At 43.4% G+C, this 26,773-nt stretch overlaps 1 protein-coding gene across 6 annotated transcripts in view; it reads right to left on the reverse strand.

The window, feature by feature from the left end:
* Nucleotides 1-26,773, reverse strand: part of rtn1a (reticulon 1a) — a 174,989-nt gene that overhangs the window by 11,674 nt on the left and 136,542 nt on the right. For all 6 annotated transcript variants that reach the window (XM_078234200.1, XM_078234199.1, XM_078234201.1 and 3 more), the window contains 2 exons: nucleotides 5,674-5,881; nucleotides 3,445-3,583 (listed from right to left, as the gene is read on the reverse strand). In XM_078234200.1, the coding sequence (XP_078090326.1) occupies nucleotides 3,445-3,583; nucleotides 5,674-5,881 (347 nt within the window). The remainder of the gene's footprint in view (nucleotides 1-3,444; nucleotides 3,584-5,673; nucleotides 5,882-26,773) is intronic.

Consider the following 26,773-nt stretch of genomic DNA (forward strand, 5'->3'; position numbering starts at 1 on the left):
CTCACTCATCAACTGGTTCCCCAAAGTCCCAAAATTTAAAATTCTTGCCCCTGTTTTTAAATCCTTTTGTTGCCTCATCTCTCCTAAACACACTGTAACCACCTCCAACCCTCCACATCCCCATTTCTGGTTCTCCTTTCTTCTACCCGGCTCCAGCCTCTTGTGCATCCCCTCCATCTTGTCCTTCTTGTGCTTTCATCTATCTGGGCCTGACACAATTCTCTCCCTAATCCCCTCTGTCCCTCGCTTTCATCCTTTAAGCTCCCCGCTGAAACCCACTACTTGGACCCTGGCTTTTGGTCAACTCTCCTCATATGCTATTGCGTGCTTTTACTTTTTTTAATAAAGCAAAAAACAAACATGTAATAGGTGGGCATTCCTAATGGGAATAAAGTAAAAATGTATTCTCAGTGTAAACCATTTGATTGCTAAGCCATTAAGGATAAGTAGATTATGGTAATTATTTTTTTTGTTCGATCAAGGGGGCTTTTGTCCTGAACCATAGAGGCTCAAGTGGAATCAAGATGCTTTAAACCATCTGTCAAAAGGATGTGTGAAATGTCCCAAACAGATAGGATGTATCAAACAGAGCGAGTCTGTCATTTGTCCGGTCTTTGTGAATAAACATTGTGAAAACAGTTGACATTGTTCAAGTAGATGATCTCGGATTCAGACTACACTTCACCACAAGGCTTCTTTTTCCAAAGAATTTTACAAGTACAGTAGGTCTCTGATTTAAGTCGACCCGTAATAAATCATTCCGCTTTAAAGTTGGTTGGGTAATGGGACCCGTGTTTGCATTTCGTGTTGCGGGCTTCATTTTAAAATCGCTTTGTCATTTTCATGCCAGGAAGGGGCACGTCACCCGATCAACGTCATTTTGGAGCAGCGTCTGCCGTCTCCTGACCTTCCGTCTCATTGCTAACCCTTCAGTTTGAAGCCTCTACTGTCCCCTGACCCTCCCCCTTGCTGTCGACCGTCCGGTTCATGGTGGACCCTCCCCAAATATGCCAAACTTCCCAAATATGCTCCCACAGGAAATTGCACCAAGCTGGTTTGTCATTTAACTCAACTGTAACCTTTAATTATCGGTTCTGATGAAAGGTCACTGGTCTGGAACATTGGGCAGAATTTTCCTGCTTCTGCTGTGATGGTTTGGGAGGTGATGGCCCAAGAAACAGCAAGGTGCCACGTCGGGACAGTTCCCCGGCACAGTCCTGACACCGGGAAGTTACCAGGCAGTCAATTTAAATACTGAAGGACTCTACTACGGTCAATTCACCAGGCCCAGCACAATGAGGAGTCCGTGGCCAGGGAAGGCCAACCCACACCCCCAGTTGGCTATCCAAAAAGACCTGCCTGCATGGCCCCTCTGATGTTTATTTTATTTACTTACCTCTGCGCCCTCTCGATCCTTGACCTGTCTCAGCCCTCACCACTTCTCCTGGAGAGGCTGCCAAGGCTTTAGACCTGCTTTAACTGGATGGCAAACCTGGAGGAGACCAATTAGGGGTTGCCTCTGGGAAAATTACTGAGCAGGTCCTACTGCTGGCGTGTAGGCTTGAGACCTCCATTTCATCCTGACATCGGAACCCAAAGCCCATGGTAAAATCCTGCCCATAAATTCTCTCTCCACAGATGCTGTCAGAACTGCTGAGTATCTTCAGCCTTTTCTGTTATTATTTCAGATTTCGTGCATCTGCAGTATTTTGCTTTTGTAATTCAACTCAGCACTGCCTTTAGACTTCTATATTCTGTACCAAATATAATACTCACTGCCCCCCCAAAAAATAGCTAATGGTCCGCTATGTAAAATACCTGGTGTAACTGATATTATTTGCCTTTTGAAGTGACATAAAAGACATAATGGAATTCATATGTGCCATCCGGTAACATTGTTCCACCTGGATACAATGCCAAGTACGTTCCATCTGGACACAACGCCAGGTAACTTTAAGGGTAAGTCTCATTTCGGTACATAGGCTTGTTTATGGAAGTGGGGCCATGAGTAACAACACAGGCCAAACTGGAACCTACTGGCGTACAGTAAATGCTACTCCTGTTTGAGAAGGCAACAAAAATAGAGAACATGACAAATCGCAACATTTCAATTAAATGGAGGCAGTAGCGTAGTGGTATTGTCACTGGATTAGTAATCCAGAGACCTAGGGCAAGATCTAGGGACCCAGGTTCATAGAAATCATAGAAACCCTACAGTACAGAAAGAGGCCATTCGGCCCATCGAGTCTGCACCGATCACAATCCCACCCAGGCCCTACCCCCATATATTTTACCCACTAATCCCTCTAACCTACGCATCTCAGGACACTAGGGGCAATTTTAGCATGGCCAATCAACCTAACCCGCACATCTTTGGACTGTGGGAGGAAACCGGAGCACCCGGAGGAAACCCACGCAGACACGAGGAGAATGTGCAAACTCCACACAGACAGTGACCCAAGCTGGGAATCGAACCCAGGTCCCTGGAGCTGTGAAGCAGCAGTGCTAACCACTGTGCTACCGTGCCGCCCGTTCAAATCCCATCATGGCAGATGGTGAAATTTTAGTTCAATTGGATTCAGAAGAATACATAGGAAATAAGAGCAGGAGTAGGCCATTCAGCCCCTTGAGCCTGCTCTGCCATTTAACTGGATCACGGCCGAACGTCATAGAGGTTTACAGCATGGAAACAGGCTCTCCAGCCCAACTTGTCCATGCCATCTAGTAGCTAGTCCCAATTGCCCGCATTTGGCCCATATCCCTCTCTACTCATCTTACCCATGTAGTTGTCTAAATGCTTTTAAAAAGACAAAATTGTACCCGCCTCTACTACTACCTCTGGCAGCTCGTTCCAGACACTCACCACCTGTGTGTGCAAAAACTGCCCCTCTGGATCCTTTTGTTTCTCTCCCCTCTCAACTTAAACCAATGCCCTCTAATTTTAGACTCCCATACCTTTGGGAAAAGATGTTGAATATCTACACCCTTCATTATTTTATAGACCTTTATAATATCACCCCTAAGCCTCCCATGCTCCAGGGAAAAAAGTCCCAGTCTATCCAGGTTTGCGGGGCATTTTGTGGTAAGTAGAGATGAAATATACAAGATAATGAAATCTTATCACAGGCAATTAGAAGTGAAATCTGTGCAATGTTTTGTCCTAAACTTACGCACTTTAGTGGAGCTCTGCTAACATGGTACACTTGTGACTGGATTATGCAAGATGTACAGCCTTTGGTTCATTCCTGACCTTACAATTGAGAAGGTAACAGGTATGGGAGGACACGAGATGTTACATTGACAAGAGGTAACCGCAGATGATTCCTCAGGATGGCAAAGGAAGGCAGTTTTAAGCTTTTTAAACAGACTGAAAGCTACAGAAAAAGGTCAATTAATAGCCCTTCACATTTAAACCACAAAATGAAATGGCCTGGATGCTCTTACTTTCAGAGAATCCACAAGATCCTGCACCAGAAACAGTCGTCGCAGCTCTTTGACAGTACTGTTTACGTACACCAGCGCAGAATCCGCATACTTCTGAATCTGCTCTTCAGAGAGGGTCGCGTCCATATCCAAGTAAGCTCTGCCAATAAAGAGAATTATTAAACAGAGAAAGGACAACAAACTTTGGGGGTTGTGGTGTTTTGCCAGAAGACTCAATGGAATGCAAGATATGTTTATACAATCTGTCTTTGTAATTAATCCCTTTAAATCCCAGTATAATCTACTCCATTTTGTTATTCGTCAAAGCAGCAACATCCTGCATCATTAGGTGACCACTCACATTGTAACATATATTAAATCAATGTTTATATTCCATTCACAAATGATACAAAGATTAGGTAGCATAAAAAGTGTCAAATCAAGAATTTAATACATGTAGTTTTAAATTAAAGTAATAACAGTATATTATTTTTTCTATTACCAATACATGCCGTAACTATTTTACATCCAGCTGCATACTCCCCTAACCTCACCAGACTGGTCCCCAAACAAAGGGTTAAGGCAGCAATCTGATCTTCCAGGTTTCAATGCCACAAACTCTACTGCCTGGCCACTGACTCTGCCTCTCTCCCTATCAACTTTCTGAGGCTGATCCAGATTCTTCGCAACCTTGGTGTCATATTTGACACTGAGATGATCTTCCAACCTCATACCCAAGCAATGGATCCAATACTGCCTCACAGCTCCAGGGACCCAGGTTCAATTCCATCCTCGGGTGACTGTCCTTGTGAAGTTGGCACTTTCTCCCTGCGTCTGTGTGGGATTCCTCTGGGTGCTCCGATTTCCTCCCACAGTCCAAAAATGTGCGGGTTCGGTGGATTGGCCATGCTAAATTAATCCTTGTGTCGGGATAAGCCGGGTAAATGTGAAGGGTTATGGGAATAGGGCCTGGGTGGGACGTGGTCGAATGGCCTCCTTCTGTACTGTAGAGATTCTATTCTATGCTTCAATCACTAAGATCCCCTATTTTCATCTTCATGACACCTCCCAATTTGAGCCCTGCCTGGTCTTCTGCTGCTGACATCCTCACCAAGGTTGTAATCTTTAGACTTGACTAACAGTCGATAGGAAAGACCTATTTCCATTAGCAGAGGTGTCAACAACTAAGGAGCATAAATTTAAAACAATTGGTGGAAGGATAATAGGAGAGTTGAGGTGATGCCTAAAAATCTTGTCGCGTTAAGAAGAATTCTTGGACATGCACTTAGGGTGACGTAACCTACAGGCCTATATGGACCAAAGCTGGAAAGTGTGATTTGACTGGGTTGCTTTTTCAGCCTGAACAGATGGGATGGATTGATTAGCCTCCTTTTGTGTCATAAATCTTCCTTTGCCCGGGATACATTCCACTCCTGCCTGGCATGAATGGGAGAGGAAATTATCGTGAGAAGTGAAAGTCGCGTGAAAGCATGACGTGTTTGTCCCCTCCACCCCACGTTTCCTGATGTTCAATGTTGGGAACATCATTATAATAAACTTAGATCATTACAGGCCCATACACCGGTATCATTCCCCACGCCACCCAGTCAATCAAAAAATCCATCCACGGCAGCGTAATGGCAGAACGGTGAGAAGTCTGACTGGTCTCTGAAGGCATACACCTGGTGAGCAGACCTCCCAGGGGAGCTCAGGTGAATTCAGCGCTCAAGTGAGAAGAGGGTCGCACCCAGGTAAAACACATTATTCATTTGTGAGACATGGATGTTGTTGGCTGGCCAGCATTTATTGCCCATCTCTAATCGCCTTGAAACTGAGTGGCTTGTTAGTCCATTTCAGAGGGCATTTAAGAGTTAACCACATTGCTGTGGCTCTGGAGTCACATGTAGGCCAGACCGGGTAAGGACAGCAGATTTCCTTCCCTAAAGGGACATCAACTGGCCAGCATTCAAGTTGTGTGTAAGATATCACTCATGAAAAATTGCTGCTGTGTTTCACCAGATAGCGGGTTGCTGGTCTTCGGAAATTAATGACATCATGTGAAATTCTTTTATGTTAAAGACATTACAGATAGGCAACTATTGTTTTATTATGACTGTCCTTGTGTTAATATCCTGATAAGTTTCAGTGCTTAAATTTGTGAATGATGAGGGGAATGTTATCAATTGACAGAACAAAAAAATTACAGATTACAGCATTATTGAGGGAAGAAAGAAGGGGCTGTGCACTTACTTAAAAGGGTGTCCTTCATCGGTCTTCTGCACAGCCTGCAACACTGATTTATAAATTCTGAAGCAGATTGTAGCTGAGAGTGCAGCGAGTGCCAGGTAGGCTATGACACTCACAACGCTGAATTGGGTCAGTGAAAACAGCAGAAGAAGCACACTCCCAAAGACAATCCCTGTCTGCTTGATGTCATGCCAGTACAGAAGATCAATAACTGTGGAGGAAAGAAGAGAGAATAAGATAAATCCGCTTCAAGGTCAATTATTGTGAATGATAGTGAGTGTACCTGGAATATAAAACAAGATGGCGGTAAGTTTAGTCAAGTCTCTTGCAAGCCCTTTTGGCTGATTTGTTTATCTTATCTTCATAGCCAACATCTGAAGAAAATGTCACCAGAAAATACAACTTTTTACTCTCCACATTACAGATTAAACCTGTGAAAGAAACAAAGTGAAAGTGAAAGAAAAGTGAAAGAAAAAATTCTGGAAATGTGATTTTTCTTTGTTTTATACAACTGAGATGTTTAGAGATGAGAACCCTTTAGAGGCTCATTAAGAATGCAAATTATAGGGTGGGATTTGCTGCACAACCCACCACGGGAGGCTGCCCACCACTGGTGGGATCTTCTAGTCCCACTGTTGTCAATGTGGTTTCCCATTGAATGCACTTCTCGCCGCTGGGAAACCCACATCGAGGGTGCACTGTCCACAGGGCTGGAAGGTCCCACTGGTGTGAATTGCCAGAAAATTCTGGCCTTACTAAGTACTGTGTATTAAAGCATGCCTTCTGAAAGTATGTAAACTCCCTGTAAAATAATGGACCAATTAACATGAAATGATCCATACAAGACATTTTAATGGGTTTGCAAACAGAAATAACTTTAATGATGAAACTTGTCATTTTAGAATCCTACAGTACAGAAAGAGGCCATTTGGCCCATCGAGTCTGCACCAACCACAATCCCACCCAGGCCCTATCCCCATATCCCTACATATTTACCCACTAATCCCTCTAACCTATGCATCCCGGGACACTAAGGGGCAATTTAGAATGGCCAATCAACCTAGCTCGCACATCTTTGGACTGTGGGAGGAAACCCCCGCAGACACAGGGAGAATGTGCAAACTCCACACAGACAGTGACCCGAGCCGGGATTCAAACTCATTTTATTGCTCAGTGCGAGTAACTAACATTCAAATTCCAATACTGTATTGCGATTAGCTTTTAAAATAGGAAAGTAGCTGCCTTCTCTAAATGTTTTGTTAACAAAGACACGATTAATAAGTACTTAAGGGTGGGGCAGCATTACTGCTAAGGGCACTTGATAAAGTTCTGCATGTGGGGAAGACGATTGGTAATTGAACTAACAGAAATTAGCTATTCAGATTGAGGACTTCATGTAGACAACAGCCAATTGTGCAGTCCCAAAGGCAGCTGTTCTAAATCCATTGTTCAATACCCTGCTCTCGAGTATTATAAAATATTTCAATATACAAATGTAAAGAGTGTAAAGGAACCTTTAAAATATTACAGCATATTTCCTGAAGAATCTAATAGGGCAGAGAGAAATCAAAAGGGGGAATGAGAGAAGGGAAGGATCTTCAAAGGATACAGACTAGGTGATCACATACTGTAAGGAAAACTAGGTAACTTTTAAAAGGAGGAAAATATAAACACTGTATTATGTGTAATTAGCAAATTTATAAAAGGGATAATATTTGGGTGTTAGTATTAATTATGCACTGATAGTTCAACCAACACGACAATGTTATCAACAAGGCTAATGAGGTGGATCTCAAAGGCATCGAGTCAAACTAAATTATTTTAACGCAAAATGACTTGATTAAGACCACATTTGGAACACTGTGAAGTTTTAAACATCTTTACCTGTAAAAGAACATTGTGGTTTTTAAAGAAAGTTCTGAATGATTTTGATATCTATGGTTCTAAATTATACAAAGAGACTTGGCAGTACAGTGGTTAGCACTGCTGCCTCACAGTGCCAGGGACCGGGGTTCAATTCCCGGCTTGGGTCATTGTCTGTGCAGACTCTGCACAGACATTCTCCCCGTGTCTGCGTGGGTTTCCTCTGGGTGCTCCGGTTTCCTCCCACAGTCTGAAAGACGTGCTGGTTACGTGCATTGGCCATGTTAAATTCTCCCTCAGTGTAGCGGAACAGGCACTGGAGTGTGGCGACTATGGGATTTTCACTGTAGCTTCATTGCAGTACTAATGTAAACCTACTTGTGACTAATAAATAAACTTTAAACATTGACTTTCATGCAGAAATGTTTATTAAAATCCCACATGATTCAGATCTTTAAATTGTGAGGCATGAAAGATACTGATGCAAACAACTTATATTTATATACGGTTGCACCTTGAATGTAATGAAATGTCACAGGTCATTGGAACTGGTATGTTAGATCCGAAGCTGCTAGGTATGTCATGTGGTGGAAGGTAAATACTCAGTATGGAATAATGCAACATTAAATTGTCTTTCTGAAATTAGTTTGGAAGAGTGAAAGGAAGAAATATTACAGCATGAAGAATCTAAAAAGCCAGAGGGAAATCAAGAGAGGGATGAGAGAAGGGAGGGAAGTTGCAGAATCTTTTCTCAAGCGAAATGAGTCCATGATACTTGTGGTCTATCTTAGCTTGTGATCTCAGGCTTTCACACTGGAGCCTGACCCATCTTTTCATTAAAAATGCTTAGCACTAGGACTAGATTGCCCCCTATAATTGACTGTGAAGGTTCATGGAGGTCTATGATGGTTATAATTTGTAGGTACAATACGGAAAACAAAAAGAATTGCAAATAAAAATGCCAAGAAGTAGAATGCTTACAAGATTTTGTTTTGCTCTTGTCGGACAATTCCTTCAAAACACAAAAAATCATAGAATTGTTACAGAACAGAAGGAGGCCATTCAGCCCATCGAACCTGCACCGACAACAATCCCACCCAGGCCCTATCCCCGTAACAATACATATTCACCCTGCTAGTCGCCCGGGGAGGTAATGGTCTAGTAGTATCATCGTTAGACTATTATTCAGAAACTCAGCAAATGTTCTGGGGACCCGGGTTCAAATCCCACCACGGCAGATGGTGGAATTTGAATTCAATAAAAAATAACTGGAATTAAGAATCTACTGAGAACCATGAAACCATTGTCGGAAAAACCCATCTGGTTCACTAATGTTCTTTAGGGAAGGAAATCTGCTGTCCTTACCTGGTCTGGCCTACATGTGACTCCAGAGCCACAACAATGTGATTGACTCTCAACTGACCTCCAAGGGTAACTAGGGATGGGCAATAAATGCTGGGCAGCCAGCGACGCCCATGTAATAAGAACATAAGAACATAAGAAATAGGAGCAGGAGTAGGCCATCTAGCCCCTCGAGCCTGCCCCGCCATTCAATAAGATCATGGCTGATCTGACGTGGATCAGTACCACTTACCCGCCTGATCCCCATAACCCTTAATTCCCTTACCGATCAGGAATCCATCCATCCGCGCCTTAAACATATTCAGTGAGGTAGCCTCCACCACCTCAGTGGGCAGAGAATTCCAGAGATTCACCACCCTCTGGGAGAAGAAGTTCCTCCTCAACTCTGTCTTAAACCGACCCCCCTTTATTTTGAGGCTGTGTCCTCTAGTTTTAACTTCCTTACTAAGTGGAAAGAATCTCTCCGCCTCCACTCTATCCAGCCCCCGCATTATCTTATAAGTCTCCATAAGATCCCCCCTCATCCTTCTAAACTCCAACGAGTACAAACCCAATCTCCTCAGCCTCTCCTCATAATCCAAACCCCTCATCTCCGGTATCAACCTGGTGAACCTTCTCTGCACTCCCTCCAATGCCAATATATCCTTCCTCATATAAGGGGACCAATACTGCACACAGTATTCCAGCTGCGGCCTCACCAATGCCCTGTACAGGTGCATCAAGACATCCCTGCTTTTATATTCTATCCCCCTCGCAATATAGGCCAACATCCCATTTGCCTTCTTGATCACCTGTTGTACCTGCAGACTGGGCTTTTGTGTCTCATGCACAAGGACCCCCAGGTCCCTTTGCACGGTAGCATGTTTTAATTTGTTTCCATTGAGATAGTAATCCCATTTGTTATTATTTCCTCCAAAGTGTATAACCTCGCATTTCTCAACGTTATACTCCATTTGCCATATCCTCGCCCACTCACTCAGCCTGTCCAAATCTCTCTGCAGATCTTCTCCGTCCTCCACACGATTCACTTTTCCACTTATCTTTGTGTCGTCTGCAAACTTCGTTACCCTACACTCCGTCCCCTCCTCCAGATCATCTATATAAATGGTAAACAGTTGCGGCCCGAGTACCGATCCCTGCGGCACGCCACTAGTTACCTTCCTCCAACCGGAAAAACACCCATTTATTCCGACTCTTTGCTTCCTGTCGGATAGCCAGTCCCCAATCCACTTTAACACACTACCCCCAACTCCGTGTGCCCTAATCTTCTTCAGCAGCCTTTTATGGGGCACCTTATCAAACGCCTTTTGGAAATCCAAAAACACCGCATCCACCGGTTCTCCTCCATCAACCGCCCTAGTCACATCTTCATAAAAATCCAACATGTTCGTCAAGCACGACTTTCCCCTCATGAATCCATGCTGCGTCTGATTGATCGAACCATTTCTATCCAGATGCCCTGCTATCTCCTCTTTAATAATGGATTCCAGCATTTTCCCTACTACAGACGTTAAGCTGACCGGCCTATAGTTACCCGCCTTTTGTCTCCTTCCTTTTTTAAACAGCGGCGTAACATTAGCCGTTTTCCAATCAACCGGCACTACCCCAGAATGCAACGAGTTTTGATAAATAATCACTAACGCATCCACTATTACCTCTGACATTTCTTTCAATACCCTGGGATGCATTCCATCCGGACCCGGGGACTTGTCCACCTTCAGTCCCATTAGTCTACCCAGCACTGCCTCTCTGGTAACATTAATCGTATTAAGTATTTCTCCTGCTGCCAACCCTCTATCGTTAATATTTGGCAAACTATTTGTGTCCTCCACCGTGAAGACCGACACAAAAAACTTATTTAAAGACTCAGCCATATCCTCATTTCCCCTATTATCTCCCCCCTCTCGTCCTCCAAGGGTCCAACATTCACTCTAGCCACTCTATTCCTTTTTATATATTTATAAAAACTTTTACTATCATTTTTTATATTAATTGCTAGCCTAGCTTCATAGTCTATCCTTCCTTTCTTTATCGCTTTCTTAGTCTCTCTTTGTTGTTTCTTAAATTTTTCCCAATCACTTGTTTCTCCACTATTTTTGGCCACTCTGTACGCAGCTGTTTTTATTTTAATACTCTCCTTTATTTCCTTCGTTATCCACGGCTGGTTCTCCCTTTTCTTACAATCCTTGTTTTTTGCTGGAATATATTTTTGCTGAGAACTGAAAAGGATCTCCTTAAAAATCCTCCACTGTTCCTCAGCTATCCTACCTGCCAGCCTGCTCTCCCAGTCTACCTTAGCCAATTCATCCCTCATCCTATCATATTTCCCTCTGTTCAAACAGAGGACACTGGTTTGAGACCAAACTTTCTCCTCTTCCATCTGAATCAGAAATTCAACCATATTGTGGTCACTAGACCCAAGAGGGTCCTTCACAATAAGTTCCTTAATTCTACCTACCTCGTTACACAATACCAGATCCAAAATAGCTCGTTCCCTCGTCGGTTCCGTAACATGCTGTTCAAGGAAACTATCCCGACAGCATTCTAAGAACTCTTCCTCCATTCCACCCTTACCGACTTGAGTCTGCCAGTCAATGTGCATGTTGAAGTCCCCATGATTATTGCCGTTCCGTTTTTACACGCATCCCTTATCTGCTTGTTTACAGCCCTCCCTACCTCAACATTATTATTTGGGGGCCTATATACCACACCTACTAGTGTCTTTCTCCCTCTACTATTCCTCATCTCTACCCATAATGATTCCACGTTTTGTTCCTCAGAGCCTATGTCATCCCTCAGTACTACCCTGATATTATCTCTTATTAATAGCGCGACCCCACCACCTTTTCCTTCCTGTCTTTTCATGTCCCAGAAATGAATTTTAAAAAATAGCTCCCCCCGACACGAAAGGATTTAGCATGGCCAATTAACCTAACCTGCACGTTTTTGGAGTGTGGGAGGAAACCAAAGCATCCGGAGAGAAAATCCTCTAACATCCAATGCAGACATTTCAAACCATGAATTCCCTCCCTCCGAGTGGTAAATGTGCTCATCTTCCTCATCTCTGTCCTCACCTACTTTCTCTCTGTATTATTCCTACAATCTTACTAATATGGTCTTTAGTTCTGATGAAACGTTATACCCAATGCGGCATTAGCTATCTTTTCTACAAACATGTACTGACTGACCTGATGTGAACATTTAACATGATCCGCTTTTACTTAAATCGCAGCATAATTCAGAATTTATAAAATATTACAACAATACTTTCTAAACGCATTCTTTAATTCAGTCAGGCAAAAGACATTTTATATATGTGGCTATTGCTAGGATTAAAATATCAGCCGCAGCAGCTTGTTCTTTTTCTGCGAGTATTTGCAGTCTTTCTTTCTTGAGGTTGTTGGACACTAAATTTCCCTTATTTTTCTGGAGAGCAGGTGCATAGATTAAAAACTCGGCCATTACAACTGACGTACACATGACTTCATTGTTCAAGCTATAGGCATGCATTCCAAGAAAAGGGGAGAAAATGCAAGATCTTGTGCATTAATCGGGTTCTGACTCATCTGTATTCGCTATCGCAACTGATCATTGATAACGAGCTCACCCAGTGGCAAATCGTAGCAACTACATAAATTGCAAACCTTTTTAAGAGGTGAAGCTAGGAGAGATATTGGGAAAGATGTGGACAACAAAATAATTGATTAAATTAAACAGATCAAAATAAAATTATTCTAAGAACTTTGTTGTACCATGTTATTGGATAAAATTTGAGGACAAGGTGCCGCTATATTTTACACTGAGCAATTAACTGTTGGTAAAGCATAATGCAGTGAGAAAATTAGGTTAATCAGTGTACTCTTGAAATCAGAGGCTCATTAATTAAAATTAATGGGCGGCGGAAAGAACAAACACAATCGGAAAATGGGAATCAATTTGAATTCTGAGCCTTACAAACGGAATTAAATCAGTCTGCGTTATTGAAAATGTTACCAAGTCAAAATGTCTTTGCCTCATAAGCGCCAAATGTACATATTGCAATAATAATTTGATTAAAAACATTTGTCACATTCTATTAAAATGTTTCCCCCCCCCCCCCAAATAAACTTTGGGGCTTTCCCTCATAACCAAGAGCATATAAATTAGGTATTATTTTGGACACCCTCTTCTGCACCTTCTCCAGAGTATCAATACCTTTATTATGTGTGTGTGAGAGAGAGAGAAAAAGAGAAAAAAAAACTTCCATTTAGATAGTGCCTCATATGACTTTGGAACATTCCAAAGCAATTTAAGTACTTCTGAAATGTAATCATTATGATGATGTGGGAAACATGGTAGACAACCTGCACAAAGCAAGGTCCCAAAACAATGAGGTAGTGACCAGATCATTTGGCTTTGTGTTGGTGATTGACCAGGTTGCTGCACAAAATGCCCTGCTTTTCCTTTAGTGGTGCCATAGGATCTGTTCCACTGACCTGGACAGAGCAGATGGCGTCTCGCCTTAACCTCTCATCCAAAATGACAGTTTGGGGACCACAACTAGATGCTGCATTTCATGTGTGGATGTACTAAAGCAGTGGTGGGCAACCTGCAGCCCATGGGGCACATGCTGCCCATCTGGGTTCTGAGTGTGGCCCATGGGACATTTTGTTGACTGCAGCCCATAAGTAGGGTTGCCAAATTCTACTGATTTCTATTTCATAGTTTTTTCCTACTGGTAAGACTGAAGTGATATGCACATAAAGTAAGGGCATGTGAAGGGTGGTGCGTGCTGATTGCACACAACATTTACTATGAGAGCTGTGCGTTCCCTCTGCATCAAACACAAATATCTTTGTTTTTAACCATTTGAAGTTGATGAGAGTTCTATTAATATGAATGATTAAGCATTTTCTATAAATTATGTAATTAATGTTATTCATGGGGTCACAGTTAGTGAGCAAGCAGCTCACTGAGATCAAGGAGAGCTACTCAAGCTGCCTACTCAATAGCCTCAGGCTGCCTATACTGTACTAAAGCCTTACACACTGCGTTTTTGTTTTAACCTCTATTTGACAAGCTGTACCACTAAAAACTTTGGTTGTTTCCCCCTCAACCGCCTCACTTGCACCTAGTTATTAAGAAGCCCATAAGAAACAGGAGCAAAATTAGGCCATTCGGCCTATCGAGTCTGCTCCGCCATTCAATCATGGCTGAAAAGTTTCTCAAACCCATTCTTCCGCCTTTTCCCCTTAACCTTGGATCCCCTTACCACTCAATGAGTGTTTTTAAGACAGGTCAACATTTATTCTAAGATCTTTTTTTTGATACATTACCCTTAGTGGGTACTCTTCCATAGTCTAAACATATCTAACCCAAAACAATGACACTGTTCTCTGTATTATCTGCCACAAATGGGCCCACACCCTTAATTTGTTCAGACTGCCCTATGACCTGTTAACCCTTTTTAAATTATTGATCTCTGAATGTAATTGTGCCACCTGTGAATTTAAGAATGGTTCCATTTATTTCCTAATCTAAATAATTGATGAAAACATGAAGCAGCAACAGCCCAAACATGGAGCCTTATGAAACTCCACTCAACCATGCTGTATTCAGATTCACTTCCATTAATGACAATCCTTTACCTATGATATCCTAACCAATTACCTATTCAGCATATCTGCCCAATTATCCCATAAGGTCCAAATCCATCCAAATTGCCTCTTACAGGGAACTTTATCAGTTGTATTCTGGAAAGCACCGTAAACAGCATCTACAACACACACTGTTGCTCACATTCTCAATGACCTTAATCAGGTCACTGAGGTAGGAACTACATTTTCTAAACCCATATTGGGCAGCCCTAAAACTTTCTATTTGATCATAAATCACTTCCCACACTATGCTTTCCAATAGTTTCACGACAGGAGTCATCAACTTCACTGAATGCATGAGCCATTAGCTCAAACACAACATTCACCTCAACTCAATTTCTTTTAGCACTCTGGAGAAATTGAATCAGACCCACTGGCCTATCAGATTTAAACAGCTGAATTCTAACATTAAGTTCTATTAAAGCAATTTAGGTCTGAACTCCTGAGACCATAGCTGAGAAATGATAACTGATGCAAATCCATTTAGCTCATTCCACATCTTTATCCTCATATGTAAAATGTTCTGATAAATTTCTCAAAGGACCATAACATAACAAGAGAAAATCTGTTACTGTTATTACAATTATCCATTATCCTTCTTTCTCGTGTTTTCTTTTGTTTAAACATGCTATATATTGGCTGCTGTATTTTGTCAGCAATTTTTATCTACTTACCATTGCTTGGTTAACTATTCTCCTTTCAGCAAAATGTGCATCGTGATGATTAATAAGCAGACATAATGGGCAGACTTTCATGGAGGAGGAGATAAGGTCGAATCAGGCAGCTCCCTGACCCGGCAGACCTATCTCCTTTAAAAGAGCCCCCCACCCACTATATTTGCATTCCAAGGGGTTGGGCCCTCTGCCACTGGAGGTAGACCTGAGGCAGCAATGGAGGCAAACAAAAGGCTACCCTGACAGGCTAGACGTCTCACATCTGTTTACTGAGACATCGGCCCAGTTGTAGGAATGAATGCAAGGCCCTCAAACCCTCACCCATTCTCCATATGCCCCCTCATATCTCCCCCCATGAATTCTCTGTAGCCACTCACCATAAATCCACTATGGGCAGTCCTCACGAGGTCTTTGAAATGTTAATTAGCACAACGGGATGGGAGAATCGCCCCTGTTATGCCTCAGTTATGTAGGACATTGGTGAGACCACATCTCTAATACTGTGTGCGGTTTGGTCTCCTTATTTAAGGAAGGATGTAAGTGCGTTAGAGGCAGTTCAGGTGAGATTTACTGGATTGATACTTGGAATGAGCAGGTTGTCTTATGAGGCAAGGTTGGACAGACTGGGCTTGTTTCCACTGGAGTTTAGATGATTGAGTGGTGACTTGATTGAAGTATATAAGATCCTGAATAGTCTTGACAAAGTAGACATGGAAAAGATGTTTCCTCTTCTGGGTGAGTCCAGAACTAGGGGCCATGGTTTTGAAATTAAGGGCTGCCTTTTGAGGGCAGAAATGAGGAGAATTTTTTTCTCTCAGAGCGTTGTGTGACTTTTAACACACTGCTTCCGAAGGTGGTAGAGGCCAGGTGAAAGTTTTAAGTGGTTAGATTCTTGTTTGGTAATGGAATCAAATGTTATTGGGAGTAGATGGGAATATAGAATTTGAAAGACAAACAGAGCAAACATGATCTTGTTGAATGGCGGAGAGGCGGTGCAGACTCGATGGACCTAATGGCCTCTTTCTGCATTGTAGGGATTCTACGGTTCTAACACTGCATTATATTGTTGCCGCTCTCAATATTAATGACCCCGGCTGCAAATATGTTGGATGATATTTGTAATCAGATGCCAATGATGGATGTTAGCGTTTCAGTGATTGTTTGGTGAATTGATTGGTGAATCTTGAGAGGGAAAAATCATCAGGCATAATTGAGGGAGAAGGTTGAAGTAGGGGGGTGGAGGGAGTGGAGGGGGGTGGGGGGAGGAATAAGGGGCCCATGAAACAGGGGGAAGCACTGGGACTCATGACTGTGCTCCCTGGCCCTATCCTATATGTTCTAAACTAAAACAAAGTGATAATATTCCACTGGTGAAATGCATTTTAAGGAACACGGAGTACAGCTCCAGTTGCTATTAAAATATTTAGGTGGGGATTATACACTCCTGTTTTGCTTTGGGCAGCAACAGGAGCAGAATCTGCAAAGTCGTGTTTCACATTGGTGTGAAATCATGATGTGGTTGTCCCCTTCCCCCATCAGTTCAATGTCGGGAACTTCATTATAATAAACGAACATAATTAATTATCAGACCTATATCCTGGAATCACCCCCCACCCAACCCTTCAGAAAATCCATCCACAGCGGCGGGATGGCCTGAAGCCCGGCTGGTCTCCGAAGGCATGAGTTGGTGAGCAGATCTCCCGGGGAGCTTAGATGAGTGCAGTGCTCACGGGTGAGCGGATCATGCCCGGATAGTGCCAACTTGATGCCAGGGTAGTGCCAGGGGAGTGGACATGCACTAGTTTGCTCGCTGTGCACTGGTGTGACTCTGGATCATCGAGGGTCTAGGCTGATGGCGGGACAAGCGCTTCAGAGGCCATCCCACCAGCGTTACGAGGTGGGACCTGTAAATTCAAAGTACTGCACTACATGGCGGCGGTGAAAGCCGCCATTGCTGTCGGTGGCCTCTGATACGCTTTTCCCACCCAACATTGGTGTTTGCTGATATCGGGGAAAATCTTGGCCAGAGGTTATTTATTGCCTTGAACAAAGAAAGTCTTATGAATTACATAATGTATGTGTCTGAGTACAACAGGATTTTACTGTTCACTGTCAGATTATATAATGCACTCAAATATTTGACTCTTTTTACTGAAGCTGCTTGAACGCCAGACTGAACGCCACGCCCTTCATTCAGAGCGATATTTGGATATGGAATTGTCATTTTGACACCTGGCTAATGATTTTCGCTAACACACAGGTTTTAGCTTTTGTTTCTATTCTGCAATTATTCCCGATTTTCAGTTTTCACGGACAAATGCTTAAAAAAAAAACAATGGCCGAAATTTTCCGGCCACTCCTACTGCAGGGATCTTTTGGACCTGCCGACTGTGACACCCTGCCGCGGGTTCTCCAGCAGTGGAGGGCGTGAACAATGGGAAAATCTATTGACAGCAGCAGGACCAGAAGATATCCTTCTCTCACTCTTATCCTTGTTATTTTGCTGAACTGAGACACTTTCACAGAAACCTTAAGTTTCAGCTGAGAGTCAAATTGACACAATGCATGTTTATTTTACACACTCTCTTTTGTTTGCTTTCTTCCCCATGTAGGATTTCTCACCTAGCAAGGCAGCAATGACCTTATCAAATTCAAACAAAGGAGTTTTCCCTGTTGACTCTAATGATCTGACACTCCCTCATGTTACCAGTTTTTATTACACAAAAGGAAAGTCTCTTCTATTTCTATGAAAAGGGCACTGATTCTATGATTCTTGCCACCTTAAAAGGAAATTCACTTTGTTTAGAATCTCAGTTGCCAAACTAAATCCTGCTTCTCAGTGCTGCTGTGATATTCCTCACTGTAGTGCCTGCGTAATGTTCATTGCGTAGGTGCTATGGAAAGGAAAAAGGGACAGAGAACTGTCTCCACCACCCTGATGCTACATCTGCATTTCCACGTCTTTCACAAATAGGTGAAACCCGAGCACTGTGTCCGTGCCTGCGATAGACAAACATACCCAACACACACTTGGAAATGTGCAGATAATCGTGAATCTTCATAGAAAATCATAGAAACCCTACAGTGCAGAAGGAGGCCATTCGGCCCATCGAGTCTGCACTGACCACAATCCCACCCAGGCCCTACCCCCACATATTTTACCCGCTAATCCCTCTGACCTACGCATCCCAGGACTCTAAGGGGCAATTTTTTTTTAACCTGGCCAATCAACCTAACCCGCACATCTTTGGACTGTGGGAGGAAACCGGAGCACCCGGAGGAAACCCACGCAGACACGAGGAGAATGTGCAAACTCCACACAGACAGTGACCCGAGCCGGGAATCGAACCCGGGACCCTGGAGCTGTGAAGCAGCAGTGCTAACCACTGTGCTACCGTGCCGCCCTTCTATCACCTCTTCAGAATCTTCTGCCTCAATTTACTCTTAGCGCAGCCAAGGGGATTTTCACAGTAACTTCATTAGTGTTGATGTAAGCCTACTTATGACAAATAAATAAACTTTATTTTAACTTTACTTCATTTCTTTTAAGACTACAGCTCTGTTCGTTTCCCTATTTCTCAGTGCATCAGGGCTGCAGCCATGTCATTCTAATAACTTGGCCCACCAAGTTTAAGCATATGGCAGCCTTGACTGATGTGTGTACCTGAAAAATTCCATCTGTTCCATCTGGGGAAGAGAAGGGGAACGGGGAGAGAGAAGCAAGCACCGTGGCCATTATTGCTATACACATATAAACCTATGATGCTTGCTCATCAAGATTTCTGCTGCTTATTTGAAATAAAATTCAGTTTGAATGTTTCATGGTGGCGGAGGTGGCACACCACCGGCTGGCGGTGGGATCTTCTGGTCCTGCCACTGTCAACGGGGTTTCCTGTAGTTGCCACCCTCTGTTGAAACACACAGTGGCGGTTCTCTGTCGGCAGGACCAGAAGATTCCATCTGCGTGAATGGCCAGAGGATTCTGGCTACTATAACTAATATCTTTATCCAGTTTGTTCTTGATATTTAGATTCCAGTAAACATACAAAGAATTAACATACATCTTCAAAGCCACCCTCAACATCAATTCATTCTTAGACTTAAGGAAAGTTTTAAAGGGTTATGAGGAAAGCATAGGGACATGGCACTAGATTTGTGGTGGGCAACCTATGGCCTGGGGGGGGGTCCACATGTGGCCAATCTGGGTTCTGAGACGTGCCCACACGCAGGGTTGACACTTTCCACTGATTTCAGTCAATGTAGTTCTTTTCCCACCGATATGACTGAAGTGACATGCATGTAAAGCAAAGTGAAGTGAAGCAAGGTGTGTGCTCATTGTACATATTGTGAGAGCCGTGTGCTCCCTCTGTGTAAATATTTATTTGAACCATTTGAAGTTGATAGTTCTATTAATATATGAATGATTAAGCATAACTCGCTATGAAATATTCAGCATGTGTTAAATGTATTTAATCTTATTCATGGGGTGATAGTTAGTGAACAAGCCCAATTTCAATACTGTGGCCCACTAAGATGAAGGAGGGCCTCTCATGCAGCCCACTCACCAGCCTAGGTTGCCCATCACTGGATTAGAAAGATAGCTCTTTCAAAGAGCTGGCAGCAATATAATGGGATGAATGACCTCTTTCTGTGCTTTACAACTCTACAAATCCAGATTTCTTTGCCCAGGAACTGCCTTGTTTGAACTTAAGCATCAATAATTGGTTTCTGGCAATCTGTTCAGATATTTTAAACATTTTTAAACTTTCCTTAAGAGACAAGATACTTCAGCTGTGCCCCCTTGGAGGTCTGTGATCCATCTGAGAAAGAAACACCACCTGCTACACCACATTTAATATTTCATACAAACTGAACTGTTTAACTACCATTGCCACATAAATATTTAACTTAACCAAGGAATCATTAGGTTTAGAATTACCAGAGAGCATTTCCTGTATTACAAGCATCTCTTATATATTTACGATTATAAAATCTGCTGAGGGATAGTTGGATAATAGCTGAATGGTGGGGTATTGGATGGGTCAGTGATTAACACTTTCATACCGTCTTTCTTGAGGAAGGCTGGTATGAGTTTTGTTCCACAACACTAACAACATTTGTACAAATAAAGTATTACAGATTACAATGCTTATCAGCTTTCCCATTTCTATTTTGAAGAAGTTTTCTTTAATTTAAAGGTGGCAAAACATGCCACCTTAATTATTGCAGATCTCAGAAACATCTCATAACAATTTCAAGCACAATAATTTATTTTTAACTGCAGCATCTGCTTTAGAGACAAAAAATGGCAACTTTTTTTTTACTTAATCCGATCTCAAAAACAGCAGTTAATCTGCTTTAGTGATGCTGGTTTGCAGAACCAGTGTCAGCCAGGGCACCAGAAGAATCCCTGTGCTTCTTGGAATAATGTCATGGTAGCTTGAAGGTACCATGTAATAGCAGTAGCAGAACAGGCAAACAGGACTTGATTCAACAACTCATCCAGAGGAGGACATCTTTCACAGTTCAGCACTCTTTCAATACATATTCAGTTCTGCAGTAGGAACTGAACCCAATTCCATCAATTAAGGCAATGTAACCAAAATGAAGCCTGAAACATTCAACCTGCTGATTTCTCCTGCTTCCCTCGCCATCCTTTGCATCTCTCAGTGGTCAGTCCAGAAACTCAGCTAATGTTCTGGAGACCTGGGTTCAAATCCCGTCACGGCAGATGGTGGAATTTGAATTAAATAAAAAAAATCTGGAATTAAGAATCTACTGATAACCATGAAACCATTGTCGATTGTTGGAAAAACCCATCTGATTCACTAATGTCCTTAAGGAAGGAAACCTGCCGTCCTTACCTGGTTTGGCTTATATGTGACTCCAGAGCCACAGCAATGTGCTTGACTCTCAACTGCCCTCCAAGGCAACTAGGAATGGGCAATAAATGCTGGCCCAGCCAGCGACACCCATGTCCTACGAATGAATAAAAAAAGCACTGCCTGTGCTCCAAGTGAATGCTGCTTTTCTGCCCTCCACAGAAGGAAAACAATGCATGGCACTTGGAAAGGTAATTCATTCAGCTTAAAAATAATTCATTTAGAATGGAGGACAGTTAGGAAAAAGAAAGTAAAATATATGCACGCGGGAAAAAGAGTTCTACTTGATTCCTTTTAAAGTTATGATGATGGTAAAATATTACATTTCAGGCAAAGAATAAAATTACAACGATGCATGCCTAATCTGAGCAACATATTTCACTAAAGCTTGTTACAATAATGAGTGGATGGCTGGGACCATAGAATGCATACAGGGCAGAAAGAGGCATCAGGCCCATCAAGTATGCACTGACTCGCCAGAAGAGTATCCTATCCAGGCCCTCCTCTCCACCCTAACTCTATAACCCCACACATTTACCATAGCTAATTCACCTAAGCTGCACACCTTTGGACACTAAGGGGGCAATCTTACCAAAAAAAATTCTAAGTGCCGAACGAGCGTGGAAACGGAAAAGAATCGTGTCCTTTTTTTTGGAAGGAGAAAAAAAATCAGATGTTATCGCACTTGGGGAAAAAAAGAGGTGAAGTGTGGAATTTTGGGGGTGATTTTCCAGCCTCGCTGTGCCTGGCACAGATTGCGCCAATCCAGGAAAATGGCTCATGGGCCTAAAAACGGGTTTTGCGCTTGGCAACAAATGGTTTGCAATCATTCCGATCCCTGGCCACTGACAAACTGGATCTCACCCAGAAAGGACACAAGACTGATGACAGAAGATAGAGGGCGGTTATAGAGGGTTGTTTTTCCAAACTGGAGGCCTGTGACCAGCAGTGTGCCTCAGGGATCGGTGCTGGGTCCACTGTTATTTGTCACTTATATTAATGATTTGGATGAGAATATAGGAGCATGGTTAGTAAGTTTGCAGATGACACCAAGATTGGTGGCATAGTGGACAGTGAAGAAGGTTATCTATGATTGCAATGGGATCTTGATCAATTGGCCCAGTGGGCTGACGAATGGCAGATGGAGTTTAATTAGATAAATCCGAGGTGATGCACTTAGGCCGATCGAACCAGGGCAGGACTTACTCAGTTAATGGTAGGGCGTTGGGGAGAGTTACAGAACAGAGAGATCTAGGGGTACATGTTCATAGCTCCTTGAAAGTGGAGTCACAGGTGGACAGAGTGGTGAAGAAGGCATTCGACATGCTTGGTTTCATCGGTCAGAACATTAAATACAGGAGTTGGGACGTCTTATTGAAGTTGTAGAAGACATTGGTAAGGCCACACTTGGAATACTGTGTACAGTTCTGGTCACCCCTATTATAGAAAGGATATTATTAAACTAGAAAGAGTGCAGAAAAGATTCACTAGGATGCTACCAGGACTTGATAGTTTGAGTTATAAGGAGAGGCTGGATACACTGGATCTTTTTTCTCTGGAGGTTTAGGGGTGATCCCATAGAGGTCTATAAATTAATGAGGGGCATAGATCAGCTAGATAGTCAATATCTTTTCCCAAAGGTAGGGGAGTCTAAAGCTAGAGGGCGGTGGTTTAAGGTGAGAGGGGAGAGATACAAAAGGGTCCAGAGGGGCAATTCTTTCAGAGGGTGGTGAGTGTCTGGAACAGGCTGCCAGAGGTAGTAGTAGAGGCGGATACAATTCTGTCTTTTAAAAAGCGTTTAGACAGTTACATGGGTAAGATGGGCATAGAGGGATATAGGCCAAACACGGGCAATTGGGACTGGGGTTAAAAAAAGGGGTGGCATGGACAGGTTGGGCCGAAGGACCTGTTTCCATGCTGTGAACCTCTATGACTGATTAGCATATTTAAAGTAGCATTTAAATATGCTTAGCCCGCCGACGTAGGTTCTCCCAGCTCCTGGGATCTTCCAACCCATGGGCGCAGTGTGAGCCGGTTGAGAATCACGACTGGCATGATGGCCACATCGTGGGGGCTTGGAGTTCAGTGAAGCCCCTGGGTGTGTGGGGTCATGGTTGGGCAGTGCCTCTCCGGGAGTGTCAACCTGGCACACTGGCAGTGCGCACCTTGACAGTTGGGCACTGCCAGTGTGCTGGGGTCTGAGTGGAGGTCATGAAGTGGGGGGCCCCATTTGGAGGGCCCCAATGCTGATGATCTGTATCGGGGAGGGGTTGGGTAAACCATGCTGCCAATGAGGGAGGGTCCCGATTTCTGTGGGGGGGGGGGGGGGGGGGGGGGGAGAGAAGGGGGGGGGGGGGGGGGGGGGAGAGAAGGGGGTCTTCCAGTGCACTGAGACCAGGGTGCCCTTTCAAGACAGTGCCCCATCGCTTTGTAGCCAGGCTCACCAGTGTGTTTTGGCCCCGCCCCTCCCAGAACCAGCAAGCAACTCATCACTCTCCCAGAAGATGTTGAAGCATGGGACGATTGCAGCCGGGTCTGGTTTTCTCGCCATTATGACACTTACAACCTCATCCGTCCTTCGGTGAGGCGAGGCGGTAAGATTGTGTGAGGTGGAAAAAAAATTGGGTTCGCGCACATTTTCGCACTTCACACAATCTTATGTTTTGCCAGTGAAATGGGCGTGAAGCCGATTTAAATATTAATGACATGTTTTACATGTTCCAGGAGATTGGGACCTGCACAACAGCACCCCAAGCATTCTGCAGTCACCGGCGAGCTTAGGCTCAGCCCCTCTCTACCGGCGAGAATTACATCCGGGCTCTTTTTTTTTTGCACTGAGTGCAACTCCCGACTTGCTGAATAAGTTGGTGCCATTCTCTTCAACTTTAAGTTCGGACTCTTCTCCTTGGGAGAAGAAAAGCTGAGAGGTATGATACAGATGTTCAAAATCACGAGGAGGCTGGTCACAGTAGAGAGGGAGATACTGTTCCTGGTCATAAAGGAACAAGAACGAGAGGGCACAGACTTAAGCTGATTTGCAAAACAAAAAGTGATGTGAAAATGTATTTCCCCCCCCCCCCACACAGCAGAGTGGTTCAGGTCTGGAATGCTCTGCCTGGAATAGCGGTGGAGGCAGGTTCAATCGAGGCATTCAAGAGGGAATTAGATGATAAATTGAATAGAAGCGATGTGCAAGGGTACAGGAAAATGGCACTAAGTCATAATGTTTGTTTGGAGAGCCGGTACAGAAGAGATGGGCCAAAGGGCCTCCTTCAGTGCTGTAACAATTCTGTGATGTATTCTATCTGGTGTTTCACCTAGTTTTAAAGAATTTAAACAAATTCAAAATTAAGAACACGATGTGGTATTTTGTTTCAGCTTCACTGATATCCATATCTGAATAAAGGGACATATATTTAAACATTATTAATTGTATTGTTCGTCTGGATGCTGAAAACTCATCTAATAACAACCCAATTAAAATGTGTTCCACGACCTAATTATCCATTGTAAGTATGCATTCAACCATCTGTTGTTGGTGGAATCTATTAACCTGCAAGATTGTCAAATAATCGCGAGTTCTGTGCAAAACATGTAAAAGGGACTTTTTAATCACCTAAGGTACCTTCCTTACAACAGTCAGATCTCAGTACAGCAGGGTATTAAACATGGTACTCATACTAATCCTGTGCATCAGTGAGCAAAATTTGTTAAAATAAGCTCTTGCAAATAAAGGCTGCTTGTCACAAATGACAGAAAATTCAGAGGATTTAAACTAAGAGCTTCACAAATACCTGCCGGACCATAACGTTAATACCCTCCAATGTTCGAGAACCATTCAATAGGAACAATGGCACACAAAGAATTCTTTTTACAAAATGGCTGCTGAACTTGTTTACGAGATAGATGCCAGACAGAAAGTGAGAATGCTCTAAAATTTTGAGGACGAAATACACAGATAAGTAGCGTTCATAGTGCTTTACTCAATCAATGAGGTGTAATTTCTCAAGGATTTTTCATCACTTCCATAAAGGTACTACATCCAATCTAACGAATACTGTTATATAGAAGGCTACATTGCTGGTATCTACGTTTAGCACCTACCAGATCATTTTGAGAAGTTTTTTTTCAAACCTGCTAAATTGCAACTTTGCCCAATACAAATGATGATATTTATAGCAACGATACACAGGCTTTAGAGAGAGTGCAGAGAAGGTTTACCAGGATGTTGCCTGGTATGGAGGGTCTTAGCTATGAGGAGAGATTGGGTAAACTGGGCTTGTTCTCCCTGGAAAGACAGAGAATGAGGGGAGACCTAATAGAGGTGTACAAAATTATGAAGGTTATAGATAGGGTGAACAGTGGGAAGCTTTTTCCCAGGTCGGAGGTGACGATCACGAGGGTTCACGGGCTCAAGGTGAGAGGGCGAGGTATAACTCAGATATCAGAGGGACGTATTTTACACAGAGAGTGGTGGGGGCCTGGAATGCGCTGCCAAGTAGGGTGGTGGAGGCAGACACGCTGGCAAGTAGGGTGGTGGAGGCAGACACGCTGGCATCGTTTAGGGCTTACCTGGATAGTCACATGAGCAGTCTGGGAATGGAGGGATACAAACGAATGGTCTAGTTGGACCAATGAGCGGCACAGGCTTGGAGGGCCGAAGGGCCTGTTTCCTGCACTGTACTGTTCTTTGTTCTTTGATTATTTAAAACTTGTGTAGTTAATAGCCAAAGAAAAACATGAACAAAAGGTATAGAGGCCAAACGGTGGGGGGGTTTAAGAGCTTCGACCTGCTAAGGCCTTTAGCCCATTTGAAGCAGCACCTTGCCATTCCATCTTCTACTAGCAAGGGGGGGGGGTGACCTTACTGAATCTCTACAAGCATGTGTTCTCACGCCCAATATTACAAGCCCCATATGGTAATGACACACGTCCTGGCCTGAATGGAAACGATTGGGCCATTCTCCCGTCAATCACACAGAGCCTACAAATCTCTTAGTAACTAGGTTTGATTTGGTGGATGTAATTTGCATTAGCTATCCTTCACTTATTGCATTTTGCTGAAGAAATGATCCTGCTGCATTCAGGAAGCTTTTCTTCGCTGTTGTATGGCACAAGAGTTTGAAAACGCCCAAGTACTGCCGTGCCTTTGACTTGCTAACTGACACAGAAGAGTCAATACTCTGTTTGAATATTAAAATGATCCCATTCCTGTGTTCGGGATGTGGTCACCAGCCTGCGCAGACAGAGGTCTGCATGTCCCCTTCTCACTTTTGGTAGCAGAATGGTAACCCAACAATTTTGGGCCCATACTTATTACTCAAGGTTACAAGGGTCCAATGCTGCCACGTTCTCATCAGTGCAGCCAGCAAGGATTGAGGGGAGTGTGCAGACCCAAGCAGAAGTTGGGAGCATCTCAGGCTGCGACAGTGTAGTTCACACAGGCCGAATCTGGGTTGTCCTCAATGCAGCCGCTAAATTTCCGCAGTCTTGAATGAGTGATTGGGAACGTCTTGCCCTTATTGAGTTGAGTGAGAAGCCAGTGCATCAAGTGTTACAATATGGACATAGACGTATTGGTAAAGTGCTGGCCCAGTGCAGGTACTGAATACAGTGGAAAGCCAAACACCCAGCAACTATTACAGAGCCTGGTGTGTGCAACAAGAACGCATAATAATAAATAAAA

Source organism: Mustelus asterias, chromosome 18 (genome assembly GCF_964213995.1).
Source record: "Mustelus asterias chromosome 18, sMusAst1.hap1.1, whole genome shotgun sequence".
In the NCBI taxonomy this organism is placed as follows: Eukaryota; Metazoa; Chordata; class Chondrichthyes; order Carcharhiniformes; family Triakidae; genus Mustelus; species Mustelus asterias.